Raw genomic sequence first — 10,850 nt, forward strand, 5'->3', positions numbered from 1 at the left:
GGCCTGCGCAGCACTGCTTGAAGTTGAACACACTTAATATGTTTTGTAATGCTTTTCAATTATGTACAATGCCTGCATGTTATTGGTCAAACTCCATTTCAATCATTAACTTCAGTAAGTATGAAAACAGGAAGACCTGGATATTTTAGGCAACATATAAACCCTGGCCAGGAAAAATGGCACATACGATCACCTGGGTCTACGACCACTTAACTGTTTTTCCATTCTGTAAAGGGACGTTTGTTTGGGATCTTTAAATGTTTTTGTGCCAATGTACCATGAAGAACATTTACCAGATGTCTGGCAATAGCAGAATGATTTTTTTAATGAAGATGGGCAGTTTATCTGTCCTGGTTTTTATAAAGCATGCCAATAAAGAGTTTCTGTCTCTGCAGAGCAAGTGCTTTTGTTCATGAGAACGAATGAGCACAGAAACACACTCCAGTCCATCTGCTTGTCACTGCTCTTTATTTCCTCATTTATTATTAATTCATCAACAATTCATCATTCATGATAATTAAACTGATGTTATCATTCAAGCAGCCATAAAAATCTATAAATATGGCGTATGGTGGTGTCAGCCTGCAGCAGGATTTCAGCAATGTAATGCGCTCCTGCATTACGCTCCATCAGCAGATCGACCTTCTTCAGCAGCTTGATGACCTGTGACCTCTTCTCAAGACCTTTAGACACATTTCTGTAGTGACCCTCACAATACACACCATTTCAAAGCAGCTTCTTGTGAATTAATGTTATCAGATTACATATGCATGATAAAATAGTAAAAAAAATTGCGTTGATACAATCAATCATGGAGTTGAGATTCTTATCTCGCACAATTATGAGTTTGTCACATTTTGAGTTTTTTTTTTTTATAAAACTGCATATTTTTCAAAATTCTGTCTCGTAAAGAGTTTAAATCTCCCCATTCTGGATTCACACAATTGTGAGTTTGTCTTGCTATTATGTTTAGATCTTGTGTTTCTGAGTCTCTCACAACGGAGTTTGTCTTGCAATTCTGAGTAAAAATCTTGCAATTGTTCATCTTGCATTTAGATTTTTTCTTTATTGCAAGTTTATATAAAAATTCAGAGTTTTTTCACAATTCTCCCGCAATTCTGAGTTTGTCTCGCAATGGTTTCTCTCATTTCTGAGTTGTTGTTTTTTTTATTGCTTTAAGTTTATAGCTCAATGCAGCATTTTTCTCAATGAAAAAAAATAATAAATCCAGAGTTGGGAGATAAAATGTTGCAAATACAATAATTTATTCAATAGGGCTTGGGCGCTGCGTTGCATTCTGGGACATGGCGGCCATGTTGATTGGCTCGCGAATGTAAACATACAGCAAGTCGAATGAGAAGAAGCAGAGTTGGGAGAAAGAGAAAAGATGTTAAGATTGCAAAAAAGTTGTGGGATTTAAACGGATACACTAAATAGGGGATGCCAGGGACCGGTATGTGGACAAAATCGGCACTAGTAACGGTTTGGATCTATATGAAATTCCCAACAAAGAGTGGAGCACCGACGACAACTTGCTGCCGCACTTATGCATTACAGATATCTTCGGCTACCTTGTTTGTTTTGTGAGCGCCTACAGTTCAGAACAGTTCCGAAGCTACGAGTCATTGGAGTCTCATGTACAGTTCACAAATGGATGGGTTCAGGAGCAGCAGATTATAGAACCGGCAAACATTATACAGTAATCCGGACAAAGGTAAGCTGCGCCACACCTAGCTGCTAGTTTAGTAACCGTTAGTGCTAACAACCATTCACACATGTAATTTAAACTATGTGTTTCAAAAGTGTAGTTAGTAGTTGTCAACCCACCCGTTTTTTTCGGGGTTCTCATGTATTTGAGCTCTTTTCCCGCTGTCTTCCCCGTTTTAGTATTTTCCTGTAAAATATCCCATTAGCCCTTCAATCGGATCTGTCAGTCTCTGTGCTGTTGTCCTGTTGCTACTCCTTGCCCTTTCAGCGAAACATATGTTTTCAAAGCATCTTTTGTGAAAGCAAACTTAGCGTTATGTTGGGCGTTTTAAGATAACAGTATGGTTGTTGTGAGAGCACGATTTCATGCCAATCTGTAAGTAAAGTCACGACAGACATAGCTTCACAAATCGCTTTGTTAATGCAGCAGTTTTGTAGTAACATTACAAATTTTTGCTGTCAGCAGAGGGATAGAAACAGAAAGATGAATGTTGAAATTTTCCCGTATTTTAGATTAGTAAGTCGGGAAATTTCCCTTAAGTTCAATGTTGACTTAAGCTACATAAAGTAAATGTTCAGTTGTTATGGTCTCCGTGGTCGCGCCTCCAAGCAGGAAAGCGGTGGAAAGTTAATCCATTCAATTTTTTTTTCCTTATGGCGATTATGTTTGGCACTATTACACCCCACAACACATCAATGGTTTACCATGGTTGATATAGATTTTTAATTAATCAAATGAAGACACACGGCTGAGAGGGAGTACACCTGAACACTGCGCAGTAGTCCGAGTAGCAGTAAAGGAGGCCATCAACATGGCGGCCACGCCGAGTAATGACGAACACGTGATAACCGCGCAGCTGCACGCAAACTCCCATAATTCCTCGCTCTCCTTCAGGAAGTCGCCCGCGGACGCGAGTTTGCTCCGAGCGCATCACCGCTCGTGATCAGGACGACGATGAAACCAATCGCCTGTGGTCCCAATGCAGCACTAATCCAGTCCAGAGCGGCGCTGCTCTCGTGCGTCAGGCGTCCGGCCGCAGCAGGAGGAGGAACGCGTGCGATCCGGGCGCACTCAGCTCCACGCGCCACTCATCCGGGCTGAGACAGGTGTGGAAGAACCCCGGGGTGTCAATCACACACAGGCTCCGCTCATACACCACGCCCTCTGATCGCTGACAGCGTTTGGTCACGGACACGGGCGACACGTCCGTCCAGAATCGTGTTTGCAGATGAACTCCGGCCTGAACCCGTCTGACCCAACACAACCACCCGGACCTCGGAGGAACCGCCGAAACACAGTGAGTGTTTTCATGAATATTCTGCAGGTCTCCACACAACTAAAGCTTATGAAGTAGATAATAGCAGATTAATAAAAAATGCAATAAAAAGTACTATTATTAAATGTGCAGTCAAAGTAAATGCATATGAATACAAAATAAAATAAATGCATATGAATAAAAAAACATACCCCTATAACAAATTAATATATACACACAATATAATAAAAATGGGTAAATCAATACATTTATAGAAATAAATAAGACTTAAAAAGAATGGATATATAATTTTCCAGGATTGTGGCCCTGCTATCTATCATATATATATATATATATATATATATATATATATATATATAGAGAGAGAGAGAGAGAGAGAGAGAGAGAGAGATTTCAGTGCCCCTCGAACTGCAATGTCTCTACTGGAACGGTTTCTTATTTAATTTCTCCAGACAGTAGCTGAAAGAAGCTTTGTGAATAATTACATAATTGATTAAATTACCTTTGACATTCGGTAGCAAAAGGAAATGGAACAACTGTCCCACGGGCCGGACACATCTGTGTAAGCACATACAGCGCTCATGATGGGAAATGACTCGCTGAAACGTGAACAGGAAGTGGCTTTAATGCTTAGCAGTTGGAGATGGAACCCTGATTTTTTGTAATTAAACTTAAAAACCCTGTCAGAACGGGTCTCTTGTTTCTCTGACACAAACTCTGGTTGTTCATGTATGATAAATATGCAATAGTCTCACCAGGCCCATGAGCAGCAGTTATTATGGTACATGAGTTTAATTCAGCCATCCTGACCTACAGTGCATGAGTGTTTCAACTAATGGTGCTTTTACATCACAGTCATGGCAGTTTAATGGAAAGACAGTTTGTTCATTAAATGTCAGTTTTCCACAAAACATATTATATATTATTTGCAATGAGGGATGCTACAGTGACACCTCTGTTTATTCAGCCATTGTTTTTTACACTGGAAGTTCTTCCATATTCAGAGAGTGTGAAAAGCCCTATGTGGTTTCAACCAATAAGAAAACAATGTGATGATGCCAAGATGCGGACATGGTGAAGCAAGCAAAATATTTAGTTTTCGGCAGTCAGTGAAACCCATCTTGCATAGCCTTGAGTGGTTTATAGAAATCAGTAGGAACAACAGTTCAGTACTGAAACTGTTGAAACTAGAGAGTCAAAAACAGACTAGAAAATGTAAAATCTAAATTATGTTTAATGAAAAATTGTACGTTATAAGTGAACAATTTATTATAAAAAATGCAGTTCATGATGCTTTTAAAGTAACAGGGATTTGTTTTGTGATTAAAATTAAAATGGAATGAGATTACAAATAAGCATGATTAACACAGTCAGTATATATTTACATGCACTACTCTTTGACAATCCGAATAAATACAATCCTGTTTCAGATTGTGAAAATTCTGCTTATATAAGCCTTAAGCTTTGCAATCTATATCACATATCTGTTTACATGTGCAATATATTTATTCCGATCAACAAGTCAGTGCATGCACAGTGAATCTATTCAGATTAATGATAACGGAGTTACATGAGTAATATTATTTTTTATGATTATTGATTATTTCGGTGAATATAAATGTAGCTTGTGTAAAACTAACAAACAACACAAAAGCATGCTAAAATGATTTAAAGTAGAGCTTAAAAAGCATGCTAATCCAATTTCCACTGCTTCCAGTCACATACGGTTCCAGTGTGAAACAGCTGTATCTCCAATCATGCCGTCACAGCATCTATACAAATGCAAAAAGATAGAAACAAATGAGGATATCACAAGCAAAAACTTTTACAACTTTTCTAATCCAATATCAAGTGATATTTCTTTCTCTGCACAGCTTTAATTACCCCATTGGACAATAACTGGTTCTTTGAAGGTTCTGTGGGACACAAAACAATCATATTCTGCTTTTTCATCCTCATTGATCTCCACACTCTTCCTCAGCTGGAAGGTTTCATCATGGTTTGGTCTGATGCCTGTGGATTCAACCTCATTTTCACACAGAGATGTGCGATATTTCCTCATGACCAGTGTCATGTCTTTGGGGTAGAAGCCACTGACTAGACAGGTGAGTTTTAGCTTGGTTTTGTCTCTGAAAGACCTGTTTGCAAAGACATGAACATCTGGAGGAGCTAAAAACACAGGAATCAGTTAATCAGCCAGGTTCAAGTTCAACAGCTGCAAAACTTAAAACAAATACAAACACATTTACATACAGGTGTTTCTGAGGTGCCCATTTCCATAATCTCTGAATTTGTTGAGCCAGTCCACACACTCTTTCTCCAGGTATCCTTTGGTGTATTGGTTTAGGATCGGCACACTGTCCCATTTTCTCTTGGTTGGTAGAGCTGCATCAACTGAGGCGAGCCACTGAGACTCTTTATTATTAAAAGACAGAAAGTCCACTCCATCGAAGCCGTATTCACTAATGCCTTTGGAAAACTTTACTTCATCTCCCTCCTGCTCAACTTCACAACCGTGTCTCCACTGAAAAACATGAAGACCTGGAAAGAAATCAAAATGATACCTGCTCAAACAACACATACTACATAAAAGACACACAAATACCATAAGTGGGGCAAGCCTGTGCAAATCTTTATAAATGAAGCAAGCAAATTTTGTGTGTTCAATGACACAACAATTAAATAAAGAGAGAATCCCCCCCCCAAAAAAACTTGTATGCCTTTCGTATATAATTATTCTATTAAGGAGTTGTACCACCTGAGAAGGACCAACTAGTAAAACTATTCTCGATATGCAAAAAAAAACAACAAAAAAAAAAACCCTGAACATAAAAATGACCTAGCAGGACCAGCAGTCAAACCTGGCCAAACTGTACAATTCTGTAAATTAAGTTTAACAATATTAGACAACTGTTTAATGCTCCTCACGTCATCTCTACTAATTGCTTTGTTACACACAATATTCTTAGTATTCAATAGCAGATCTGACATGCAAGGCCAATCCCGAACATTGGTCATTACTGAGGTCAAAGTTAAGGAAACTTATTCAAAGCTATTTACATTGGTAAAACTATGCACATCGTCCAGATACATATACATACATCTTTAGTCATTTCATGGAAATCATTACTATGAAATTAAAATTAGATTGGTCCCATGTTGGAGCCTTGCGGAACCCCTTTGGGCAAGCCAGTTAAGAAGAGTTAGTACAATCAATACACACACACACACACACACACACACACACTTTGCTTCCTATTTGAGAGATATTACTTTATCCAGTATTACCTCTTCAGAAAAATCATGGTTAACACAGTGTCAAATGCCTTCTTTAGATCTATAAAGACCACTCCAACACAGGTATCTTATCAAGTAAGTATTTAACTTTTTCAACTAAACACAACTGGCTGATTTTGGTGAATAATTAATATGAAATCCAAACTGTATTGGATTCAAAGAAGTAAATCCATTATTTAGATGTTTAGCTACCCTTTTTGCACAACCTCAGAAATTAAAACCTTAAATTCTACAACCTTAGATATTATTGGCACAATACTAATAGGCATGTAATTACTCAAATTCGATTTATAACCAGATGTATAAATTGGGATCACTAAAGACACTTTCGAGATAAAGGAACAACTGCATGCCTAAAGGATAGATTGAACATATGCAGTTTAAACTTAACATTTAATGTATCTCACCTGATTCATTGTGTCTCATGCGTTTCATCAGAATTTCAACATTCACATTAAACCACTGTTCTTTGCTCTTTCTGGACTGGGTGCCTTTCTCCCAGTAATCCTCCTGCATTTTCTCTTTCATCCACTGCTGTGTGGGAATCTTTCTCTGTTCCTCACTATTGTAAGAGTCGATCTGTCTGTCGTCTAGCAGACCCATAGCACTGAACTGATAGATGCCCGGCTGATCCACAGGTTTGGACAAAGCCGTGTAAATGTAATACAGCGAGTGTTTCTCTGCAGTGAGGAGAAATAAAATGTGAATTAAACAACTATTCACTGGTTTAAATGTGATAAAAGTGCAAGAGAAAGCAGGTAAAACATGGGTTGAAGCACATTAAAAAGTCTCAAAAAACTTCAGCTACAGAAAGAACCAAATAGAATGAATCTGTTATGATTATCCCAAACACCAAATTCAATAGCAATCCTAATGCAATCAAACATATCCTCTCGAAAACATATTGTCTGGATTTCAGTCCAAGAAAATAATCCTACAACCCTGTTTATGTAATTCAGGGGGCTAGATAAAACAATTAGAATAAGTTGTTACATAGGTGACTGTAGGGGGCTAAACAGAACCACTATTTAAAGAATGACAAGCATGAAGCGGTCATTTAAATAGTAAGTCATAACCTCTGACTAATGATCAGACTGGAGAGTTTGTGATCGTGGGCTACACATACATCGGCCAGCATGATACACTCTGAGCAAGGGTGTAAATTTCGTTTAACAGTTGGCGGGGGGACAATAAATAAAAAAATTTTCGAGCAATTTTTGAAGGGGGCACAAATAATCCAGCTAAAATCTTAATTGTAAGGATACGTATACACAGAGGAAAGCCATACTACTATTAGTGTAGCATGGAGACTGTGCCAAATTAGACAACTTCAAGCTGTTTTGGTTGCCCCGAGACAGTGCTCTGTGTCCATTGTATATATTACTTATTTGTCCGCGGTTTCCCCTTTGAATTGGGCCTCTTTTTCACTGTTGCCGCAGGCTGTTTTTCATGGGAACTGTGGGTAGAAGCTACCCCAATAATGTGTATTTTAGCCCCCTAAATGTGATTTTTACCAGGGGACCCCACTCAACACAAGGTTAGTTTGGGCTAGTTTTGAGTAGCAATTGGGCAGTTTTTGTTGTTAACACTTGGCAAACCTTTCCGTCAAGCAAGTAACGTTATTACTAACACAGCTGACTCATCAAGAAAAACACTGGAAACATGTATTAAAGAGAAAAAAAAATCACTATGTGCTGGACCAACAAATTCAATCCATGGAGGCCCCATCTTACCATTTGCAGGACATTAAAGATCTGTTACAAATGTTGTAAACCAAAGGACAAGTCAAGAGGTTTTGTGGAGTCAGTGCCTCTATGCATGAGGGGGAGTGACATGATATTAAGCAGGTGGTTTTAATGTTCTGGATGATCAGTGTATTATATGTCATACGTGATGCACACAAGCACAGCAGCACATGACCTTCTGTGAAATGCACGAAAACTTGAGCTCCTTTTGTAAGAAGCCCTGAATCTAAATGAGATTTGTCCTGTGTAGAAACAGAAACACACTCATATTCCTTTTAAAATGTAGTTACCAGTTTGAATGACTTTCTCCGGAGAGACCGTCACACAGCTGTCTGATGTTTCTCCAGCTTTCTCTCGTCCTGTTGGAGAAATAGTGCAATGTCACATCGATGCGGTTTGAATCTACTTGAAATTTGCTGGTAAATAACAAAAACATACCAGCAGATGCTTCAGCGATCAACGGTTCAGTAACTTGTCCTGGAAAACCATGATAATATCAAGCATAGTACTATTCTCAGACATAATATTTAATCTCAATGTGTCAGGTCACATAATATTTCATACAGATGAGTAAAGATGGAGAACTATTTGAACATTCTGAATGATATCAGAGTCGTTACGATGCTTGAGCGTTAATGACTGAATTAATGCTTTCAGTTTACCTACCCAGTTTCATGATAATTGATTTGAAGGTTCTGTGGGACACAAAACAATCATATTCATCTTTTTCATCCTCATTGATCTCCACACTCTTCCTCAGCTGGAACGTCCCATCATGGTTTGGTCTGATTCCTGTGGATTCAACCTCTTCTTCACACACAGATGTGTGATTTTTCCTAACAGTCATCGTCACGTCTTTAGAGTAGAAACCGGTGGCCAGACAGGTGAGTTTCAGCTTGGATTCATCACTGGATTTCCTTGCAAACACACGAACATCTGGAGGAGCTGAAAACACAGGAATTTGTTTATCAGTCTTATAAACAACAAATACTAATAGTGAACATTTACTCACAAGCTTTTCTCTGCTCCTCGTCTGCATAATCTCTGAATTTGTTGAGCCAGTCCACACACTCTTTCTCCAGGTATCCTTTGGTGTATTGGTTTAGGATCGGCACATTGTCCCATTTTCTCTTGGTTGGTAGAGCTTCATCAACAGGAGCGACCCACTGAGACGCTTCCTCATCAAAAGACAGAAAGTTTTCTCCATCAAAGCCGTATTCACTAATGCCTTTGGAAAACTTCACTTCATCTCCTTGTTTCTCAATTTCACAACCGTGTCTCCACTGAAGAACATGACGATCTGAAATGGATACAGTATGTCTGTGAGATGAATATATAAATGAAATGATAGTGTATCTGCTGGTTAAACTTTATGAATGTTTCTCACCTGATTCATTGTGTCTCATGCGTTTCATCAGAATTTCAACATTCACATTAAACCACTGTTCTTTGCTCTTTCTGGACTGGGTGCCTTTCTCCCAGTAATCCTCCTGCATTTTCTCTTTCATCCACTGCTGTGTGGGAATCTTTCTCTGTTCCTCACTATTGTAAGAGTCGATCTGTCTGTCGTCTAGCAGACCCATAGCACTGAACTGATAGATGCCCGGCAGATCGACAGGTTTGGACAAAGCCGTGTAAATGTAATACAGCGAGTGTTTCTCTGCAGTGAGGAGAAATAAAATGTGAATTAAACAACTATTCACTGGTTTAAATGTGATAAAAGTGCAGGAGAAAGCAGGTAAAACATGGGTTGAAGCACATTAAAAATTCTCAAAAAACTTCAGCTACAGAAAGAACCAAATAGAATGAATCTGTTATGATTATCCCAAACACCAAATTCAATAGCAATCCTAATGCAATCAAACATATCCTCTCGAAAACATATTGTCTGGATTTCAGTCCAAGAAAATAATCCTACAACCCTGTTTATGTAATTCTAATTATAAAGTCTTGTAGACCTGCCAACATGTATGCATTTTTCGTACTCTGCACGCATTTTGACCCATAAGTACGCTTGTACAATTCGCTGCTCTCTAGGTACGCATTTTGTTTCTATACCGATTTCAGTTTCTATGCAATCGATGACGCTGATTCTGCCGCTGATCCACAGCGTGTAAGTGGAGTGAAAAGCTTTCGGCCAATCAGAGCGGTGCATGTTAACCCTCCGCCCACCTGCCCCTCCTATCCACAAGCTTAGTTGGCAGTTAGGAAAGTGGTGGAATGGCTTAAAATCTAGAAGGTTTTAGACAGGCCAGGTGCTGATTAAGGTAAGACAAAGGTAACACATAGACTATGTTTAGCCTAATTGAATTTATGAACATTAAAAATGACCTTGACATCATAACAAGCAGTCCAGCTGTGACGAGCTCAGTTCAGTTCACACGTTCATGTAAGGGTGGCAATAACGCACCTAAAAGCTGTCACAAAGAACCGGCAAAAGTAATGATTATTCATATTTTATGAATATAATTATTAATAAACTAGTGTTTTCTGTATCAATGTCGTGTCGACTGCAAAGATAAAGTTGACGATTCTGTCTCGCGATCTTCGCAGTAGTGAACGCGTCAGAAATGCACATTTCATATTGATTAACGTTACATAAGCAGAGAGCAGTCTGTTCTCTTTCGTTTTGAATTGTTCTGTTCAACCCTCTTGAGTACTTATGGGTTATTTTCTCCTGATAACCCCGAAAAGAACTTAAATTACACTTTAAGTTTTGATCGTACAGATAAGAGCAAAATCGAATCTGTAAAGGGTCTACTTTTATTTGGATACAGACATAATAACAAAACTTTGTGCACTTATAAAATAAAGATTACAAACA

The 10,850-nt window shown here is 38.6% G+C and overlaps 1 protein-coding gene across 2 annotated transcripts in view; it reads right to left on the reverse strand.

Moving 5' to 3' along the window:
• Nucleotides 1–4,205: 4,205 nt before the first annotated feature.
• LOC132149684 (uncharacterized) overlaps nt 4,206–10,850 on the reverse strand; it is a 60,014-nt gene continuing 53,369 nt past the window's right edge. For both annotated transcript variants that reach the window (XM_059559085.1, XM_059559083.1), the window contains exons 17-25: nt 9,414–9,686; nt 9,039–9,326; nt 8,693–8,971; nt 8,465–8,503; nt 8,317–8,385; nt 6,689–6,961; nt 5,238–5,525; nt 4,869–5,153; nt 4,206–4,756 (exon numbers count right to left, since the gene is read on the reverse strand). In XM_059559085.1, the coding sequence (XP_059415068.1) occupies nt 4,740–4,756; nt 4,869–5,153; nt 5,238–5,525; nt 6,689–6,961; nt 8,317–8,385; nt 8,465–8,503; nt 8,693–8,971; nt 9,039–9,326; nt 9,414–9,686 (1,811 nt within the window). In that variant the 3' untranslated portion in view covers nt 4,206–4,739. The remainder of the gene's footprint in view (nt 4,757–4,868; nt 5,154–5,237; nt 5,526–6,688; nt 6,962–8,316; nt 8,386–8,464; nt 8,504–8,692; nt 8,972–9,038; nt 9,327–9,413; nt 9,687–10,850) is intronic.

Source organism: Carassius carassius, chromosome 9 (genome assembly GCF_963082965.1).
Source record: "Carassius carassius chromosome 9, fCarCar2.1, whole genome shotgun sequence".
Lineage (NCBI taxonomy): Eukaryota > Metazoa > Chordata > Actinopteri > Cypriniformes > Cyprinidae > Carassius > Carassius carassius.